Source organism: Aedes aegypti, chromosome 3 (genome assembly GCF_002204515.2).
Source record: "Aedes aegypti strain LVP_AGWG chromosome 3, AaegL5.0 Primary Assembly, whole genome shotgun sequence".
Lineage (NCBI taxonomy): Eukaryota > Metazoa > Arthropoda > Insecta > Diptera > Culicidae > Aedes > Aedes aegypti.
The window spans coordinates 178941323-178964056 of record NC_035109.1 but is presented as its reverse complement, the minus strand read 5'-3'; the positions used below and the strand labels follow the sequence as shown (position 1 = coordinate 178964056).

Here is a 22734-nt window from a genome sequence, read left to right as displayed (position 1 = left end):
TTGACGTTTGAGCGGTGCCGAATTCACTAGTTTCCATGGTGACATAAATAACACGGCACCGCTAAAACGTCAAATAATGAACCCGTGCATAGGTCCATACAGTAGTTCGTGAACCTCATCAAGTAGCCTATGTTGGGTACATGAATTTTCTAAATCAGTAGTGTCATTGAAGCGATGTGATTGTTTTTGGTTTCCTCTCTATGGACTTTTGCACGAGTTCACAAATTTGACGTTTGAGCGGTGCCGAATTCACTCGTTGCCATGGTTACATAAATAACACGGCACCGCTCAAACGTCAGATAGTGAACTCGTGCATTGATCCATTTTGCAAAAATCGAACAGGCGCTCGCGGAATCCGTCAGTATAACTTAAAGTACCATATCTTCCCTTTCGGTAGATGATAAAAACATTTGTCTATAAGGTACCGTGGGGCAAGTGGGTAATGGATTTCGCATAGTTGGGATTCTTCAAATTCTAGAGACCTTAAATTAAAACAAATGAGGTCGTGTATATATTTTAGCTTGACTCACACCAAATATAAGCAGTATACTGAAATTGATTTTTATGTAAAATTAAGGAAAAAAGTACAGAGAAAGTTTTCGAAAAATGTCTCCTTACTTTTCACTTGCCCCACAGGTGGGCAAGTGAAAAGTTTATCGTTTTGACCAATAAATTCAAAAACTAATAGTTACATTCACGATTTCTATTACCTTTAACATTTGTTAAGGCGTCCCAATGAACAATAACATAAGTAACATGTAAACAAAGAAAATGTTATTCTTGTTACTTGAATTTTCTTCTGTTCAATTATGTTTGTTGAAATGATTCGACAACATTATAACTGTAACATTTCCAATGTTAGTTCTTACATCATGGGACAGCAATTGCATTTTTGCTCTGTAGAATTTCCACCGTTCATTATTTGTTTTTAAGAAAAGCGGATATGACATCGGATTTTTCAAGAGAAACCAAACGGAATCCTGCAATAAAGTACTTAGAAACTTTTTTATGTGGATTCACCTATATCCCATTTTTTTTTGTTTTGAACTAGCTGTACACAGACATTCCACAAGATTTCCGTGCGTTCTCTTATATTGGAACTTTTCAATCAACGTCTTCCTTTTAATCGGCTGTCCGAAGTAAACATATTAATATCGTAAAATGTGGCAACCTTAATTTTAGAGAAGTTTCATGATTTGGCCATGATAATAGCATTTAACGCTTTGAGTATAGTGTTTCTTGTATTATCAGCACGTTCTGTTGTTCTATGATAATTACGAACCTTGTTTACTTATAGCTACCTAAAGAGAAAACACAAATTCAATCTCTAATGAGAAACTTTTCACTTGCCCCACGTGATTAGAAAATTGACAGTGTTTCAATTTAGTTAGTTTTAGGTCTATGTCAAATTAATTCTAAAACTTTTTTTCTTGTAGTTTAAAACTGTCAGAGGGGACAACTTAGAAGTGGTACAGAAAATTATTTTCCGCAACTTTTTTCTACTGAAAATATTAAAATAAGATTGCACGCCGCCAACTTGTTACGGAGTGATAGTTGACAGGTTAACAATATTTCGCTCTATTATGCAATAATGGTCGAAAAATCTCAGAAATCTTATGCCTATCGTAACGTTTTCAATGGTCTCAAAAGTTTACGCATGAGTTTAATACGTTAATTCACATATTCAGTAAAATATACACACTTAAATTATTTTACGGATTCCTGTAAAATCTCAACAGCTGAACAGTTCGGTGAAATAAATTAACGGAGTACGGTAAATTTTTACAGTATTCCGTGAAAAATCACCGGAATCCGTAAAATTTCGACGGAATTACGGTGTTTTATTTCACCGAACTGTTCAGCTGTTGAGATTGCGGTGAAATTCACCGTAAGAGCTTAGTGTGTACCAATTATTTTCACTTACCCCATTTACCCACTTACCCCACGGTACCTTAAGCGTCTTTTCATGGGTTCTTACTATTGAACAAATAAGCCTTATTAAAACCAGAGTGGATCTAGATAAGAGTGGCGTCAATGTCAAAATTGGAACAGCGGCGAACTGTCATTTCCATACAAATCCGTGTTCCAATCGAGCATGAGACCTGTCAAAACTGGAACATGACGTCACTCTTATTTACAGGCACTCTAATTAAAACGATTTCTATCGATAATTCCTTTACTTCAAGAGATAGAGAGGTGCGATGTTCAGCAAAAACACGCATTTTACGATATCTAATACCTTTGTAGAAGACTTGAAAAATGTTAAAAAAAATTGTAAAAGGTTTACCAAAACTTTAACAGAATGTACACAAATTTGTATGAAAAAATTCGTTTAAAATCATTATTGTTCATAACTTTTTACTAAGATTTTAACATTTTTTATGGGTGCTATTCAAAAAGCGCGTGAAATCGACGAAATATAATACTTTCCATAGCGGCCGTTTTGGTTATTTTAATGATCTATTGAAATAAAACTGATTACGGTTTGATTTTAAAGTCACTTTTTCGAGTATCGAAAGTCACTTTTTAGTCACTTTCTTCTCAAATCTCAAAGCACCAATTTTGACCCATCCATACGATTTTGGCCTACTTTGTTTGGAAATCCGAAAATTGGCACATAATTCTTGTGGGTTGAAAATTAGTGCTTCTCCCCTACCACTTTTTGCTACCAGCCCTACCTTTATGCGAAACGTTCTTAGGTATGCGAAATTGGTAGCCCTTGGGGCGTCATTGACGGGTAGTGTGATATTACTCGCATAGGAAAAATAATATCGAAAACATGATTTATTAACAATAAACATATATCACATTGTTTACCTATTGTGGTTCGATCGTTAAAGTTTAGTAATAAGGTCTGTATCCATATGCTCCGTATCCGCTGTAGAAGCCGCCATCGTATTTGTTTGGGTACCCTGTAATGTAGAATATGAATATTGAAATTTTGTTCTATGTTTGAGACTAAAGACGCTACTCAAATCTAACAAGAGCTATTTGTAATTTGTAATGATACAACTTTCTGTATCCGAAAATAACGCTTCAATTGGTTTAGTTGCTGGGTAGTGCTTCGTGAGGCCCAAGCAGGACAGTTCGGTTTTGCGTCGTCCGTTAGATTTTGCTCACAATTTCACGCGTTTTCGTCGCCGGAGAATTTTTTTTCCTGTTTGGAGCGTCTTGCTGGGTAGTGCTTCGTGAGGCCCAAACAGGACGGTTCGGTTTTGTGTCGTCCGATATATTTTGCTCACGGTTTCGCGCGTGTTTTCGTCGCCGGAGAATTTTTTTTTCCCCTGTTCTGGAGCGTCTTGCTGGGTAGGTATTTGGGAAGGCCCAAGCAAGACGGTTTGTTTTCGGAACGCCAAGAAGTTTTGCTGTCAGTGTCAGTTTTGTGTTCAGTCGAGAATGGATTGCCAACTGGTGAGTTCCTTTCATGCTTATGATAACACATTTTTTCTTGAAAGCGTAACTTTTATGTAATATTAAAACAAACTTGGTATGGTTCGTCACTATAAGTGTCGGCATTATGCTATTTTCTTATACAATTTCAATATACATATATTTTTCTCTTTTTGACATTATTAAAAATTATCTTTTGAATTGTTCGACATTGTGAATGTTGACGTATTTTTTAAAACTTCTACCATATCGAGACAAAATGCACCCGACTAAGGGTACATAACAAAATTATATCAGCATATGTTATTATGTTATAAGTTTTTTTCGAACATAGGTTGTTACAAACTTGATGCAGGATGTTGTTAAAATATCTAAAATTATAACAAAAAGTGTATGAATAGTAACATAAACATAACAAAATGTGTTTTAATTCTATCAAAAACATATCAAACCAAGTTATAATGTTTGATACAAAGTATCAAAATTATAATACTGTTTGATATACGATAATATTGTATATTATTGAAATGCATAACTATCTATTTATTTTGTTACAAAGTTGTTAAAAATGAACAAAAAAATATCTTAAAGGGAAATAAAACACATTATGTTAAATTTTTGTTTTATTATGTTCTGTGGATAACGGAGCCTAACAAAATTATATCATAATATGATATGCATATCATATTCTGATAAAATTGTATTATATTTTTGTTACAAGCCTCTAGTCGGGCACAGTAATACTCATATGTCATTTTCAAACAAACTATGTATGGTTCGTCACTACAAGTGTCGGCATTATTCCTGTTTCATATAATTCAAAATATATACATGTAATTTTCAGTTTTCGACATTAATAAAAACAATCATTACACCCTAACATTCCTTCCCCATCCCAACTGACTGTAAGGACTTGGCCGGCGCCGTTATTGATCAATAATATTAGATCTGCTAAAATTGCACTTCGAGAGTAAGCGGAAACTCCCATCCCTTATTCATTTGGATCGTAGTGCAATTCTTACCAGTTCCGATCAATCACGGAGTAGCAACCATTGACATGTACAGTCAGTCTATGCTATGCTATGCTATGCGAAAATAACGCTTCAATTGGTGATACAGACCCTTTAAGGTGAATCGCTTCAAACGAACATGACCGAACTAAATCTAGAACAATCGACAACGCTTCACATACACTGGCTACATGCCTTCCAGGGCAAACACACGCATTTGCCGCATTATATTCAAAAGCAAAAATGATTGATTGGTAAAGAAAGATTTCAGTTAATAACTTTGAAAATGCTTGAGCCTTTACAGTTGGGACGTAATGCAACAAAGAAAAAAAGTTGTCTGCACCTAATCTGGAAACTTAATCTTAAGCTTATCGTCGAGATACAAAATTTTGTAAGGAAGTTTATCCTTATTCATCCACTTTGCCTAAGCTAGTGTTTGATAACACTTTCATAGTTATTAACTAAGAGCTTTGTTAGCAATTGAATATTAAATCAAAAAATCAAATATTGTGCTTCGTACATCGTGTGGCTAGCTCGGAGCATACTTTAGGTTCATTCACATATTTAATAACGTTGGAAAAGGCCATTATTGACACCCACCCACCTCCTCGTAACGCTATTTATATGAATATTCTACAAACTTTGTATGAGCCGTAACATTGAGAGGACACCCATCCACCCCCTTCAGCGTTATGAAATTTGTGAATAAACTCATCTATGCCCATGCTATTCTAATTCACCTAAATTTTAATAACTGAATACATATAACGCTAAAAAGCGTCTGGTAGTTGAAGATCAATTTTATTACGTCACGCACTTACCGTAGCCCGAACCATAGCCATATCCTCCATACGGACTGTAACCTAGAAATAAATATGTTTAAATCAATCATGTATCGTCTGGCTTATACAGTGCTGTTCTGAATAATAGCACCGCATGTCGATTTTCATACAAAATGCTCAACTTTGACATGCTGTAGTTTTGTTTCCTTTCAAGCAATCGAGTTGAAATTTTCTCCACAGAACTACAAATATGCCCAATTTTGTAAACACAAAATTTCAAAATTTTCTAAACCCCTGCCGGAAAGTGAGATACTAGGTGAAATTGTTCGAAAAAATAGCAGTTTTAAAAAACTGAATTTCGGCTTGACATTATAGTTTTAAATTGTATATCACTTACCATTGGAACAATCTCCTCCTACTTATCAAACCTACACCTAAACCGAAAATGTTTAAAATATTTGTAGAAAAAAAATTTTAAAATGAAAAACTGCTATTTTTTCGAAAAATTTCACCTAGTGTCTCACTTTTCGACAGGGACTCAGAAAAAACTGAAATTTTGTAGTTACAAAATCGATCATATTTGTAGTTCTGTGGAGAATATTTCAGCTCGATTGCTTGAAAGGGAACAAAACTACAGCATGTCAAAGTTGAGCATTTTGTATGAAAATCGACATGCGCTGCTATTATTCAGAACAGCACTGTATATTTTATAAAAAGCAGTTGTGCCCAAGTTTTCTTTAAAATATTATCGGCGGGTTCGTATCCCGACCCGGATGAGAATCTGTTTTGTAATATTCAAAATATGGATAAGTTTGGGGCTTATCCGTAACTGTTTGTTTTGTTACCTAATTAGAAAAATTATATCTTGAAGTTATACATAATGTTACTTTCACTCATCAGCCTAGACTGTTACTTTCTTCTTAAACTCGACTGTAAAATTATTATACAGTTTCAAAATATTTCTTCAATTACAACAAAAATGCGCATTTAAATTAAAAATCTGAAAGCCTGATTTTTTCACGCTTAACACTTACCTCCATATCCTCCATAAGAGCCATAACCTCCATATCCGCCGTATCCTCCATATCCACCATGCCCACCATATCCACCATAACCGCCATATCCGCCGCCATACCCTAAACAAAAAACAAATTTACATGAATTTGAATTTTCGTGGAATTTAGTGAATACAATATAACTATTAAGTGTCAATCGTTCTGATACGTAAAAAGACTCCTCCTCAACCATACTTGCTAAAAAAACTTCACTGAATTCATGACTTTGGTCAAAATTTAGATTTTTCCTCCGCTTTGCTTATAGGGCATTTCACTGTTTTGATTTTGTATGGCATTCTGACTTTTGCCGGTCGTGTTATTTACAAATTTTATAAAAGAGTGAAAAAGACAAAATGATCTTTGTGCACTAATAACTAATTAATGAGGCGACCGATATGAAAACGGTCCTCGGCAAAGTTGTAGCTGACTAATGTATCTAACAGTATTGACAATTCGAGTGACAATTAGAAGTTCGGCAGTCAAAACTTCGGCGAAGTTCGGCGTCGGCATTCTAATTTAGTGCTTCGCCGACGCATAAGGATTGCCTTTGTCGGCGTAGCACTTCGTTAGAATGCCGACGCCGAACTTCGGCGAACTTTTGTTGGTGATATTTCATTTCTCTTATGAACTTCGGTCTAAATTTAATCTGAATGCACAATATCAGCGTTGCTCTTATCCCCAAGAGCTGGCGGGCAAACACTATGACCGATTGAATGAATTGCTTGCTTTTTCCATACCAGAGCTTGTATAATTTCAGTTTTCATCCAAATGAGCTCAAATTTTGGGACGACATTCAGTATTTAATTTAGAATCGAATGAAAGGTGTGGAGCAAAAACGATTTTTTGAATCACCCTAAATTGTATATTCTTAGAGAATAATGGGGTATCCTTTTGGCCCCGTGTGTTCTTTGTGCCCCAAAACCCCATCTATTTCCCTTTTTTTGTGAATAAGACGACAGTAATTGAAGTTTTTAAATCATGTATCTTTTAACCCAGCAGGAGTATGTGAGATAAGCGTGCGTAAAAAGTTACGCAAACCTACATGCTTTCCATTTGAGTTTACATGATTTTTTGTATACAGTCGAATTTCGTTTGTTTCACTATCTTTAAGTGGGCTACGTTTTAATTGGGCTCCCGTTAGTTGGGCTATAGCCTGAGCTGATCGCTTATTTTATGAATGAAATTTTGACAGGAGGCGATGTCGTAGCGTGCGAAAGTAACAGAAATATCATCAGTTCGTAAAATGAACTATCGAGCAATAGGCCTTTTCACGAGACGTTTCAAATCAGCTGATTCGGAAGGTCTTTGACAGTTCTTCTATGGAAATGACGTGTATGCACGGTATGCACCAAGGGGGGTACTCGCGGCTCACTCTCGCTAGCCGAACGTGTCGCTGGTTCTAAAATGTAAACAATAATACAAAATAACGATCAAATAATGGTGAAGGCGTAATCGGTTTTCTCGAAAAGATCTATTCTGTGAATTAAACTGAATTCTCTGATAAAATTGTCAATAGCATACTGCAGTAGCACGTAGTATTTTTCTGCTCTCAAACAGTATATTTAAAGCTAGGATTAGTTAAAATAATGCGAATAATAATTAACTTTTTTTTTAAGCCTAGAAACTGCTGCTGGACTTAGGTAGTTGCCTTTCAATTTTACTTCCATTTGACAGTCGCTCTCCATCCTTGGTAAGCAGCGGTCCTCCACCGATAGAAACGAATACAACATATACCTGTCCCATGAAATGGCCTATCTAATGCCTATCAAGGCGCGTCCAATTCTGCAGTAATGTTTGTAAACAAAACGGCCAGCAAGTTAAAGATGGCCTCCAAGCCGCTTTCGCCAAGTGATTACACCTTACTCTGGCTACAGAGTAAAATGCACACACCTTGATGCCTATAGTCCATTTGACGAAACGGCAACACTGATGATATTGCTGTTACTTTCACACGTTACGACACCGCCTTCTATCAAAATTTGATTCATAAAACAAGCGATCAGCTGTTCAAAAACGTCTCGTAAAATGGACTATTTAATGGGTGGCAGAAAGCGGTTACACAAAAACGAAGATGGATGTGTGTTAGTGCAAAGTAATATGAGAAGCTCGGTCTCTCATGGCGATTCACGGGATGGCATGCACACTACCTCGAATGTGATAGTCATTCAATGAGAATATATATATCAAGGCGTGGAAGAAGAAGCAATGGCTATGGATTAGTAAAGAGAAAAAACGTTAACAAAAATAACTACGTCACTACCCGCATAAACCGGAACAATATAGCCACTGTTTCTGAAACTATCCGCAACAATCTGCGACAATTTATGAACAGTTCCATATTACATCCAAAATAACAATAAACCAACCGTACCATGAACGATTTTTACAGTTCGGGAAATGGTATTTGGGAAAATAACAATGTGGGGAATAGGCGGTTAAGTTATGTAACTATAAAAAAATGCCGATTTTCTCGAACAAAATTCGTCGATTACAATCTGCCAAATGGGCGAAATACTATCCATTTTTTGCCAAATTTACTGTACCACAAACATTTTTAGAATTGTTAACTTATTAAGCCTTAATTAATCTGATAATGTTTGTTTAATCATTCATTTACGGTGTGTAATGGGTTTTTCACCCTGTATTGTATTGTGCTGTTGTGTTTGCACATAATGAGATGAGTATTTTAAAACATATGTTTTCATGGAAAAATAATAAAACGCAATTTTACAATTGTATGTTTATTATTTTCATTTCACAGTCTTATGCAATTGTCAAATCCAAAATATTACTTTTTCTTCAACGGCCACGTCGTTTTACTTCAGACATCCTTTTCCTTTGAATCTTTGGAAGATTCATCTACTTTCGGGAAAGGTGATAGGTTCTGCAGAAGAAAAAGAAACACAATTAGAGTACGTGAATATCGTATACCTAGTAAAAACACTTACAAATCTGATCACGGCCACATCAGCGGTAATCCACTTGGTCATCTCATGTGGGTTTGATATTGGAACCGGACACAGCTGCTCCGGGAGCCAATCGGTGGAGTTGGGTTGTTGTTGCTTGCTGCCGTGCACACCGACGGAACCTTTATTTTTCTCGTTTACTCACCGTCGGTGATTTTCCATCAGCTCGATCAGATTTCACTGATATCTGAATATCTTCCGGCGAATCCCAGCGGACAGATTCAAGGAACACTACCGGAATAACTACTGGAATGGACTACGCTTGGTTTCTGTCCAACGTGTCCATCGAATACAGAACGGGAACGAGAAATTTTCGGACTGTTTTTTTTTTTACTTTTTTTCGCTAACAAAAACACAACGCTTGAAAAATTCAACACACCGTGAGGTCAATTATTGCAATTTAAAATTAGAAATTGCAATGATTGTAATTTTATAAAACTTATAACAAATGCTTGTGATTTTTTATATTTGCAATTCAAAAGGTAATGGAAGCTATAAACTGTTAAAAAATAACGAACCTTCAATCGCGTTGCGCGACTTCCACAGGCTCTGTATTGTATATTTTGTGCGTGTTCAATTAGTTACCTACTATTTATTGAATGGTAGCTTTATGTTTTAACTATTTATCAGAAATCTCTATCTGTAAAACGTTTCACTATGTCCGCACAGTTTAATATTTTGTAACTGCTTGATGTAGATTACTCATACAATTTTTTATTGTCTTAATCTGTTGACCTCATATTGTTCTACGTTTAGAAAACTGTTTGTGGAACGTTAACCCTACCCGCTGTGGGAAATATACTGTTTGAAATGTATGACAAAGTATAGATTTCTATGCGGGTAATTTACACGGCTTCTTATGGGAGCTCACAGTTGTGAAACATTTTGCACCGTACATATATGTCACGCACACTAAATATGTTTTCCACACCTCGGTATATATTCTCATTGATAGTCATTGCCTGTGTTGGTTACAAATAAATTCAAAGTGCTCTTTGTGCTAGTATAATCATATCAGGGAGTGAAATTATCGGTCACGGCGTTAATCATAAGCCTATCGCTCAAACTGATTTTCCGGAGGGAAGAGAAGTGCGATAATATCAAACCCGACCAGCACTGCGAGAGTGTGCTCTCACGAGATGTGCAGAAACGAATTTAGATTATCACCATTAACGAGAAGTTGGCTTCCTACTTTTCTACTAAATATAAAAATTAGTTTGTTCAATTTGAATCTAGAATTCGAACGAGAATGAACCCTATATCTCTCATTTTATTTTGTGCTTATCTATTAATTCACTGGTACATTTGACAAAACGTGTATTGGCAACATTTAACAAAACGTGTATTGGCAACATTTAACAAAACGTGTATTGATAGCCCAAATGATCAGCATCCTAAGATGCTCAGAAAATTAAATGCTCACTGGTGCCGGGTTACATAATTCCAAATATTATTGCCAATAACATGTCAGCACTTTCCTTACTAAATCAATTTGATTAAGACGTCTAGTTTTAAAATAATCGGGAACTTGAGATTCTTAAAAAAAAAATCAGGAGCTCAGTCTCTAGCCTGATGGAAGTATTTGTAATCTAGCAGCCCATTGCATTTTGAATTGAATGTGGAAGAATTTTGAATACATATATTTTACCCCTAGCACGTTGACCCATGATATACAGAATAACTTCATCAAAGACACCATTGCACAGTGGGACGGATAGGGGTTTTAGGAGGAAAGATGGAACTCACGCCTTCAATTGCGATTTTACGTAAAAATGATGTTCTACAAAGTTGTTTCTAATATAAAAACAATTTTTTTGGTCGGAACGAAAATTAGGGTGGCCCTATGTAAAAAAAGATAACCATTAAAACTTTTTTATTTTAAGGAATATTGACATAGCTTGTTCTACAAAGTTGAAGATCGGAGAATTTTAAGCTGATTTGATAAAAAAAGTTTTTTCCTAGCTCAAAAATTGACCGTTTTAGAGCATTGTTTGCTATTGATGTAGGGTGGCCCTTTAAAAATAGGTTTTTGTGTTATTTTTTTTTTATTTTTAGATATCTCATCAAAGTTGTCATTCCTTCATCTTTAGACGATTAAGACGCATATTTTAAGGCCTATACAATTTTGTCGATGAATAGTTATAAACATTTTTCATGAAAAACAAACGTTTTTGTACATGTAAATGTAGTTGGGGCAAAAACAGATTTTTTTTGCATGACAATTATTATCTTTCGGCTTTAAATCGAAATAAAACACTAACTTGTTTCATATTCTTATATACGTACTTCCGAAAAGAGTCAAAGGAGCTCAGCAATATAAATAAGGAGAAAAGTTTTTTGAAAATATATTCTAAATTTACCTCACGGTTGAATTTCCTGACATGGCTCATCCCAAACTTCCGAATACTTCTGTTCTGGGATTTGCCGGGCTCTTTGGGAAACATTCTGATTGGAAGTAACGTATGCTCAATTACTAGTAATTTGTCCACCGTAGGAGATATATCGTATCTGGAACGGTATATTACTAGAGTACGATTTCTGATTATGACGCTGACTTTCAAGGCTAGATTAAGAAGAATAACTATATGCATTATTTGATCATGTTTAGATGTTTTGATTAATTTAGGCTATAATTTAGAGATAGCCATGCCGGAACATTGAACATTATAGTTAATCTGGGAGTTCCTTCAAAAATCTGTTAGTAACGGTTATTAATATATGAACCAGTCATATCATTAGCAAACAGATCCGCCGAAGTATAATACGATTATTCACATTTTTAAGCTGACAAACACTATCGTCATGTCAACACAATTCATTTTGTTTTCCCAACTATACAAACATATTAACATGTTTTATTTTGCTTATCAAAAAGCCTTTAACTTTTCATCAGAAAATAATTGTATCAATATTCTTTTTTTTTTTGCATCAGTGCCTACTGGAACAGATTATACCTTTATTTATTTATTTATTTATTTATTTATTCGAAACACATCAACAGACTAATTGTAGCCCCAATGATGTCTAAAATATATATAAAACAATCGGAGGACAAAACTTAACAAAAGCACTAAACAGTCAAGAGATAAAACTTAAACTAAACTCTTCGTTCGTCAAAAAATGATAAAAACCTTCGGCGAAGCATTTCTCGGGTGGTATTGAAGTCGAACAATGATGCGACTTTATTGAACACTCGCTGCAACCCGCTAAGTGCTCCGTGAAGTCCGTAGTTGGTTCGAGTTAGAGGCAATCTCAGCATGACGCTGTTCCGGAGGGAGCGTGGACGGGCATTTAGATGGACTCGCTCCAGGATTGTCCCACAGTCGACACGACCCAGTAAAACGTCTGCAATTGTTAAAGCTCTGAATGTGTCCCTTCTGTTCCGGAGGAGGTCCAAGTCTATCAATCGGCATCGACTCTCATAGCTCGGCAAGCGGAATGGATCTCTCCAAGGTAGCTTACGGAGTGCGAATCGGAGAAATCGGCGTTGAACAGATTCGATCCTTTCTGCGCCATTATTATAAATAGGACTCCAAACAGCGGAACCATATTCCAACGTGGAACGCACGAGAGAACAATAGAGTGATTTTATTGTTAGGAGCACTTCCACAGTTATAAACTGAGAGCTTTCTTTGCCATATTTTTCATTGAGCATTCGTATATCGTATGTATTAGTATCGATGATACTTTATGTCCAAGGAAGTAAATTAAATTTTCATTACGAAAAGACTCTTGTATCTATTTGTTTCCATTAGCTATATCTTTTATGTTAGCGTTTCAATTAGTCTTGAAAGTAATGGGAAGACAATTTTACTAAGAAACTTTAAATAATAAAAATTAAACACAAAAATTTTTTTTTTTTTGATGGGCCACCCTACACCAATAGCGAAAAATGCTCTAAAACGGTCAATTTTTGAGCTAGGAAAAAACTTTTTTTATCAAATCACCTTAAAATTGTTCGATCTTCAACTTTGTAGAACAATCTATATCAATATTCCGTAAATTAAAAACGTTTTGATGGTTATCTTTTTTAACATAGGGCCACCCTAATTTTCGTTCCGACCAAAAAAATTGTTTTTATATTAGAAACAACTTTGTAGAACATCATTTTTACGTAAAATCGCAATTGAAGGCGTGAGTTCCATCTTTCCTCCTAAAACCTCAATCCGTCCCACTGTGCATTGTTCTAATCTAATTTTATTTTCCTAATCAGGATCCTGAAATATCTGCATTCGAAAATTGCTTTATCACTAGCACCGTTTTGTGAAAGAATTCCGAATCAAACGGCACATCACATGTTTCGTCCTTGACCTACTCAACAACTTTGTCGAAGACATCATCTTTCTAGGTAATCAGGATCCTGAGATATCGGTGTTTGAAAAATTACGCTCACTAGCACCATCTGGTGGCCGACACGAATGCACCCTTATGGTGTAAAGTGTCATTAATAAACCAAAAAAAAAAAACATCTGGTGGCAGGATTCTGAAACAAGCGTCCTATCACATGTTAGCCCTTGACCGACTGAACAACTTTGCTGAAGATACCATCTTGCTAAAAAATATAGGGTGTCAATGCTAGTAATGGACCCCTTAGTAGCTGAAATTCATTCTCGACGCCTTTCCGCAATTATATCTCAGGCGGATATACGTTTTGTGGAGTCTAATAACAAGTTCAATGTCTTTACTTCACAGTACACCTATGCAACATACAAAATCATACGATTTTCCCAAAGAAATATACATTTGGAAAACTGTTGTCCGAATGCCTATTATGGACCCTCCCGGGGTCCATAATAGGATTGTTTACAAATTTGACGTTGCGTATTATGGGCCCTCCATTTGATTCCCATGTAATCCGGCTCGCTGCCGACGTGCCTATTATGGACCCACCTGGAAATGCGTATTATGAACCCTCTTGTGTGGTTTCATTTACAAAACTGTTCAAATATCTGTATTTATGCGCCTCAAACCAAATATTTTGCCTAAAACTGCTGACTAACAATGCAATCGAAGTTCCCCCGGTGGATTTTCATGAAATAAAGTTGCTTTGAGTGTTATTTTTATGTTTTTCTGTGAGGGGTCCATAATACGCAAAGGGTCCATTCCTAGATACTGAGATATTTGTGTTCGAGATGTTGTATTGCGAAATGTCCACTACATCGGTTCCCCCGGGACGCAATCCGATGGCCACAGGAAGGTGAGGATGTTTCCAAAGTTTTATTTGTCCACTGACCAATTGGTACCATTGGACTGAAGATATTTGCCGAAGACATCCATATTCTATCTCGCCTAGCTTTGGATTTACAATCAAAATTGCTCCGCGTGTACTCAGTACACGATGCGACCGCCGGTGTAATTTTTTTTTGCGACTGATGGAAGCTTAAAGTACAACTCATATTCGATATCAAATCACATAGCGATAAACATGTTTACAAATTTGGGCTATTTTAAACGCCTAGAGTTATGTAACACCCTTTACACATTTATAGTAAAAAAAAAAGATTTATGTTGAATTCAATGTTGAATTATTAGCATCAATTAATAAATTCATTCATTTAAAAAATAAATAAAATTAAAGGAAAATCTTGTATTCTTATAATGGAGTTTATCATTTTTCATAATGAGCTTTTATTGGCTTTTATCGGTGAAAGCGATACTACTCAAAGTGGAAGGTAGCAAAGAAAGTAATGAAATAATATGATGGATAGAATCGCAAGCGAGCGACAAGAGAAATGAATAGAAGTTGAAAACTAACAGAGGGCCATATATGAACAACACAATCGAAGCGACAAATCGTTGCCTAACGTCCTGGTCGTGAACGGTCAGATGTTGTAGCGTTGGTCATTTGGATTTGCACGGGGATGCGTACCGTGCAAAAAAAGTTTTCAGTTCAAAATTTCGAAAACCGTGCAAAAAAAGTAACACCATTTCTCGACGTTTCATGCAAAAATAAGGTTCTGGCGAAAAAAAATGTATGGAAACTTTTTTTCACGGCCGTGTAAAAAAAATCCGTGCAAATACAGAATCGGGTGTATATTATCTATGAGCTAGCTAATTTTGTCTCGATATTTTTATAAACCCAATTTTTCATCGGGTTTAGCTTCCAGTTGTTTTTTTTACCATCAATATTTTCGGCGTGTGAAACTTATATCAAACTTAACAACCTACTAAAGTTATTTTAAAATCATGGACAAAGTATGGCCTTGAAAAGAGCATTCGTTTGATGTGTCATTCATGCCCCATAATTCCCATCAATTATAATAAGCTTTCGAAATGTTTAACGGTGTATGTTTCTAGCAATTGGCGCACCTAGGTTTTTTTTAAAGGGGGCTTAGGGGTCCAGCTTCTTTTGTTGCCAGGAATGTTATTCCGTTGCAATAATTTTGTTTTTTTTTCGAAGCCTGGATTTTTTGTGTATTCTTAGTTATTGTTATTTATTATTATTTATTTATTTATTCAACAAACATTTGGAAGAGGGAAAACCCGTTTGAGTGGTATTTTTAGTTATTGTAATCAGCTTTTTTTTTTCAATAATTTACAATTTCCAAGACGCAAAACAATCAAAGTTTGTGGCATGAAAGATCTTGTATTGCTCTAAAAGAGGATTGCATATCACATTAAAATCACAATAAGATTATAAAGTCAAGGAATTTGAAATTATGCCACCAAGCGGCGCTAGAGAATATGAAACGTTTGTTTTGCGGATATTTCAGGATAGTTATTAAGCTACTCAACAACTTTTCAGAAGACGCCATCTTTCTAAGTCCTGACCGAGATATTTCCAAAACAATATTTTCATGCACGGCGGAATTCCGCATGTCAGTCCTTGAGCTACTCAACAATTTTGTTGAAGACACCAATCTTGCAAATCCTCAGGATCTAGAGATATCATATGTTATAAAGGTTACATTATTATCCCTCTAGGTTCTTATAGTGCAAGTTAGAAAAAGCGCCATTACCGGCCAAATACCCAACTAAAAGGATGATGCTCAACTCCCAAAGGTAGATTGTATCGGAAAATTATTACTTATAATATATATTGTTCTCCATAATGTTAACTATAAATTGAATGGGAATATGCTGTTGTAATACGTATACCGCGTGTATACCTTTCATATACCATATGCATCAACTATTGCATGTCAGAACTCTTGCCTTCTAATCTACTTACAAGGGTTATAACCGTATCCTGGACCATAACCTGGAATACATGAAATAATTGTTTGCTTTGAAATTGCTCTTTCAAATCTTGAATTAAGCTATTGAATGTGTAAGTGCGAAGAATCTTTTCCTATGAAGTGTTCTCAATGAAGTGTGGATAGCAATTTTAGTTGCTGTGATCATTATTCAAATGGTATTAGAATATCCAATGTTATAAGTTATCCAATGTCATAAATTGTTGTCAAATGGAGAGTTGTCTTAAATTTAGTAGCATTGTCATCATTTTCAGCTCTATAATCTAAATGCATAAGTCGAATAAAACTGAATTGCTTTTTATTAAGGTGATCTTCAAGGCTTATAGAATTATATGTTGGTGTAATACTCTGACTACTATCCAATGTACACGCAACCAGTGTTGATAGACATACACTAAAATTTCAATCATTGACTGCTTCCCCGAGAGCAACATAATTTGAAATCTGCTTCGCGAAACTTACGCGTGAGATTTCGATCCCAAATAAATTCCTTATGAGTGAGTTTTGCGAAGCAGATAACAAACGTGATTACTCTCGTGTTAGAATTCGATTATTTAATTTTGAGCCCGAATCGGTTTCAAATGGCATATTTCGGCAATTTATTTCATGAACCCGGATAAATAGCAAATAATAATGGAATGTAAATGTTTGCAGACCCATTTATGGTAGAACATCGTAAAACATCGAGATTTCCAAAATTATTCGAGAACTAATGATGACAAAAAAATGTGCTCTTAAAACTAAGTTCCGGTGATCTGAAGGTCTGATTCGCTGTGAAATAACAATACAAATTTCCATATCTTACACAAATTTCGCTCAGCTCGGAGACTTATTTTATATTTGTATAAATAGTATTTACGAAATCTCCCCAATAATTAAAAAAATATTTAATCACTCAGTCAGATTACGTTGGATTTCCCTCGTCATGCTTATCCACACCGATTATCTTATTTACGGCATCAATAACACGTGTTAATGAAGCTTCTGGTATTTAGTCATGAGTAACAAAATCCCACACAGAGGTGGTTTTGTGGGTTTAACCATTACCATTAGCAAAAAGCTAAAGCCTATGTTTAAAATGTCGTTAATTACTTACCTCCGTATCCTCCATAACCACCGTATCCTCCGCCCAATCCACCCAACAGACCATATCCTAAGGCAGTTGCCATTGAGATGATCGACGCCAATACGAAAATAAGTATCTACAATAACGAAACAAACAAAGACAAAGTTTGATTTTGGTCATTGTATCGTTGGTCGTTTTATCACAATTTTTGAGAGCACTGAGGTCTTTTAACAGAAGATCGCACTCACATCGAACAGTGAGTAGAACTTTTAGCTCGAAATATTTAACTTGATTTGTGTTCGAAAAAGTCAAAGAAAATGATCTGTTTGCAAAAAATACCACAGTGGACTTGCATCTTAAGGTGTAACATATCGAAGCCCAAAGATGGCTTTCATAATTACTGACTTCTACCCCTACTCACGGCACTTAATCAAGGGTTAAGTGAGAATATTGAGAGTGTGTACCACTTGTCGTTATCTGTAGCAATCATGATCCGCTACACAACTTGAGAGTCTGTGTGTTGTCTATTGCTACAGCTCTGATCATATCGGGGGATAACAATGCAAGATACAACCCATCTAAACAAGCTACAAAATTGCGATCAGATGTTTGGGAATTGTTTATGATGCCAGTAGAGTTAAACACCTACCCCTAATGGTAAATAATCGAGAACAATAAAGGATGGTACACAAATTATGTCACGCTAAATTCCAACTTTGTTAGTTCTTTTTTTTGTATGAGTCCTTTGAGATTTGTGTACGGCTTGTCACGTTTGGCTTGACCCCGTTCCCCCCTCGGAGCGTGACGTAATTTGTGTATGGCCCCTAAGTTATCATCGCTCTCTCTTTGGGGCTTTTTTTTGCTGCTGCTGTTTATCAAGCTTGTTACAACTTGCGAAACATTGCCGATCATGGACCGATACAGATGCGATGTTTTTCTTCGTTTGCGTTGATCGTGCTTCGATATCAATTGAAAACTGTGCTTAATCAAAGAAATAATAAAAATAAAATGACACCTTTTACGGTATTGTTCTGAATATTAATTCTTCTTATTTTAATTGCAAATTTGATACCAAAGGGAGGACAGCTTTGCTCTGAGCAGGCTATGCGCATCGAGCAAGCTCTGAGTTACTCACATTTGCTCAGAAATCAGCAAGTTCACTTTTCCAACTGTTTGACCGATAGAATTCATGGAAAATAATTGTATTTTGGTATACTGGTGCAAAAATTTCAAAGATATCATGTAATAAACCAAGCTATCCTGTACTGGGGGACATTAGATGTAGACTCACATTTTGAGTTGCCTACATTTCGTTACACTACTACCTACACATTCATATTTTCAAATTATGATTTATTTTTTTTATTTCATTTTTAGAATGATTGTAAATTAAGTTCAAATTTCTACTTTTCCGAAAAGGCGTTCAAATTGCTAGGATGTGTTATTCTACCCAAGCATTGCCCTTTTCTTCTAATACATCATCTTGGAAGTTCGATAATGATCGAGATATTGACACCGGTGTTTTGTGGTGTACTAATCTTGATTTTTAATGATTTTATCAGATTTTTTTTAATTCTTTTAAACGTAGTTTACTGTTCCAAGTTCTATTGGTTTTACAGTCGACTCTCCACATCTCGATGTTCTACATCTCGATATCTCTCCCTATGTCGATGATTTTTTCGGTCCCTTCACTCTGCATACATTTTCACTCTCCATATTTCGATATCCTCCTTATCTCGATATCTCCATATCTCGCTGTGATTTTCGTTCCCAATTTTCTCTCCGTATGTCGATATGCCCATTTTCAAAGGTTACTAGACTAGATTTTAGAGATTCAAAACAATTTGCGAAGACGAAATGACATCTGTTTGTTTTTGATTTTCCTGGCAACGGGGTGATTTTCAATCTAGTATTCGTTAAAAATGTGTTCTATGTCTCGATCTCTCCCTATCTCGATGGTCCCTTCGATATTGAGATGTGGAGAGGCGACTGTAGAACAACCTTCTCTTCTTTTTTGGTATAAATTTGAATCACTTTAAATCATCGAAGCTTCAGTAGACACCTATATGTGAAAAATTTAGTTTTTCATGCTTGATAAACCTTGTGTTTATGTTTATGAATTTTTAGTTTCAATACTAGATAACATACTAAAATTTTGCTGGATAAAAGGTTTTGAAAATGATCAACTATACTCTAAGACAGTGATTCCCAAAGTGGGCGAATTCGCCCCCATGGGGGCGATTTTCATATCCAGGGGGGGCGAAAATTTGTAAAACTGAATTTGGGGGGCGAAAGTGCCAGAAAGGGGGCGAAAGTGCTTGTATGAGACAAATTGAAAACAACATTATGAATCGTTGTAGAGGACACTTGTTTTAAAGGAATATTGTACTCTTTGAAGAATTATTTATTTCACATCTCTATTTGCACATCTTCCACACCTCTAAGCATGCCGTTTTCAAATCATTTTAGACATAACTTGAAGGTTTTCAAGAACAAAATGTTTGTGTATTCAGTTTTTTGTACCCTATGTGAATTCTAAAATACGAATCGGCAATCGAAAGTTTCCTAAAATATAACGTTTCAAGTTGTTATAAAAAATTTGGTTTCTTATAGGAAAGTTTGATTATTGATGTTCTTTCTTTCACGCACAACTTAATTGACACTACTAGTTTTAAAACTTCTGAAAAAGGAATGGAGAAATCTAAATTCTTCTGAGTTTGAAAAAAATTCAACTCTTTTAACTTATGTTGCACCGCTATGGTACAATTTTCTGGATTTCCATAAAAGAACATCTTCAGGATAGTCAAACAGTTATCCAAATAGTGGTGAACTCGTCAAGGGCGAAAAGCCAGTCAAATGATAAAAATATACAAAATTTCTGAAACTAATTTCAACAGTGTCAAATTTAACAGGTGATTGATGATAACAGTAACAAATTTATATAAGATACGAAAAGCAGCAAGTAGGCCCAAAGTGTATGGTCGCTGTTTAGTGAAAACTGATGCAGAAGCCAGTACTGATCGCAAAATAATTGAAAATTTGCAATTATAAATTCCATGTTTTATTATGGATATGTAAATCGAGGATATATTTTGAAGTGCTTAGATCGCTCCAAGTATTTCTATGTGATTTCAAGAAAACGTACTCTAAGCATTCATAACAAGACAAAACTTGTATTGTTTTCTGTAGTATTTGAACATACTTGTTTGGTAGAACATCTGTATCAAACTAACATCAGAAAAATTAGAATTAACAAAGTGTTTGATTTATCTTTGCAAGGTCAGAATATTCCCTAGTTTAGTCTTTCTGAACACCGACCATCAAAAATGATCAACATATTCATCACATGTAATGTCATCTACCAGTAAATTTTATAGTTTGATCAATTTTTGGTACGCTTATGACAAGAAAGGAACAGATGTAGAAAAGAATCTCAACTCAGTTTAGCGGTTATTAAATACAAACATATAAATTACATATCAGGGGGGCGATTCTAAAACATATTGACCTCAAGGGGGCGAAAGTCTAAAAAGTTTGGGAAGCACTGCTCTAAGATATACAGCTTTGAATGTCAGCCACTATTTTTCGATACATTCTTCTTTCTCCACCCTTATTATTTTTTTACATGTTTGGCTTGAATTGAGCAAAAAACAATATTGGGAGCACTTCAAAATAACGACGTCCAAGACATAAAATCCAATTCTTCTGTTTTCGATTAAGTTTTCAGTCTAAATTATCTTAGTTTATTCACAGTCTTCAATAGTATAACACTTCGCAATTTGGAAAAAAATCTCTAGTGAAATTAATGATGAAACACGAACGCTTTTAATGCACTTGCAGGGTTTAACTATAATGACACTGATTTTCTTCTTATTTTATCAAATTATCAACATAAATACGATGCACTCAATCTTCATGTTCAAGCATAATTTCAACAGTCTATGTCTTCATGAAATGCTTCGAGCGTTTCAAATTTTGATTTTTCAATGCACCAATTTTCTTCAAATTACTAGTTAACACTTACGCAAGCACGCATTGTTGAAGCTTAATTCGTCACAGTTAGATTTCAATCAGCTTAAACCCTTGTTCCAAGTGACCCTCTGCAAGTAACGACTGATGACTGACTGAAACTGATGATGTTCAGAAGCTTTTTTTTATATACAATAACATGTCACAGAGCATAGCGTGAAGTGCTATAATGCGATCTGGAGAGGAAACTCTCTGATGTTTAATTCACAGAAGCAAGCAACAAATTCTTCTTTGGTGACCGGAGATGCAGTGAATGAATGGAATAACATTTTGTAGACCACTGTCACACTCTTCGGCTTTGGTCTAGTTCTTTGTTTAAGAATGGTACGCAAGGAGATCGTGGTTGAGTAAGCACGTGGGCGAAGAAAAGGTGCTAGTCTGGTGCGTATATTTCCAATTTGGCCACTGCCGGGCGATGACGCACTGTGGTTCGATCAAACATTATTTTCGGTCAAAACCTCGAACTCTAATGATAAACAGTTTTGTTTTTTAGCTTCATCACATATTTTGCCATATGCAAGCACCTTGAAATTGAATCTCAAATGTTTATTATATAGAACTGATAATTACAATAGACTATTGTCGATATTATTCTACACATTACCACATTGTCTATCCCAATATAAACTCTCATTTCCAGCATTCTGCACAAATTGTTATTCTACGATTCCTATAAGCTTTTAACTTTTGCAAATAAGTTGAAACCAAACAACTAAAATGTGTTTAAAAATATCGTCATAGTTAGCCTTAATTCAATCACTTATCTACTTCGTCAGTTTCAGCCGTTACACTCTATGGATTAAATTTGTTTTCATACTAATTTTGCGGATAAAGCATGTCCTATCAACATTGTCCATGTATCGAATCATTCTTGTAAATTGTTTTGTTTTATCTACTGCAGTTTTAGGATAGGCGTAAATAGCCACGGCTCCTTCTCATTAGAGGCGATTATAAGATAATGATAAGGGTCCGTAGATTTACATAGCTTTACAATGCTTGCTTCGATAATATTTATGAACCGATTATAATGGCGCACTATCATACTGAGGTAAAACAAACCTGAAAAGTGTCCCAAATCGTCCCAAACAGTGGAGTACGATAAACTTACACTGAAAAAGCCTACAAGTGGTAGTCGAAATACGCGTAACTGTCAAAAGATAATCAATCAGGGCGAAATTACAACACTCAAATCTACGTTTTTGATTCTTTATGTCGCAAATCGAGAGATTAACTTTATTTG

General features: G+C 35.4%; 1 protein-coding gene and 1 long non-coding RNA gene across 3 annotated transcripts; both read right to left on the bottom strand.

Moving 5' to 3' along the window:
- Nucleotides 1-2766: 2766 nt before the first annotated feature.
- Nucleotides 2767-21641, bottom strand: LOC110678819 (neuropeptide-like protein 31). 2 transcript variants are annotated; one of them, XM_021852245.1, is made up of 6 exons: nucleotides 21490-21641; nucleotides 17496-17601; nucleotides 16375-16404; nucleotides 6217-6318; nucleotides 5222-5263; nucleotides 2767-2912 (listed from the first exon to the last, which is right to left on the bottom strand). In XM_021852245.1, the coding sequence occupies exons 1-6, from the start codon at nucleotides 21499-21501 to the stop codon at nucleotides 2842-2844; spliced, it is 363 nt and encodes a 120-aa protein (XP_021707937.1). In that variant the 5' UTR covers nucleotides 21502-21641; the 3' UTR covers nucleotides 2767-2841. The 2 variants fall into 2 exon arrangements, with proteins under 2 accessions (XP_021707937.1, XP_021707938.1); XM_021852246.1 differs by lacking the exon at nucleotides 16375-16404.
- On the bottom strand, nucleotides 8845-10104 carry LOC110678820. The gene is made up of 2 exons (XR_002501965.1): nucleotides 9186-10104; nucleotides 8845-9121 (listed from the first exon to the last, which is right to left on the bottom strand). It is a non-coding gene; the product is annotated as an uncharacterized LOC110678820 (long non-coding RNA).
- Nucleotides 21642-22734: the final 1093 nt, after the last annotated feature.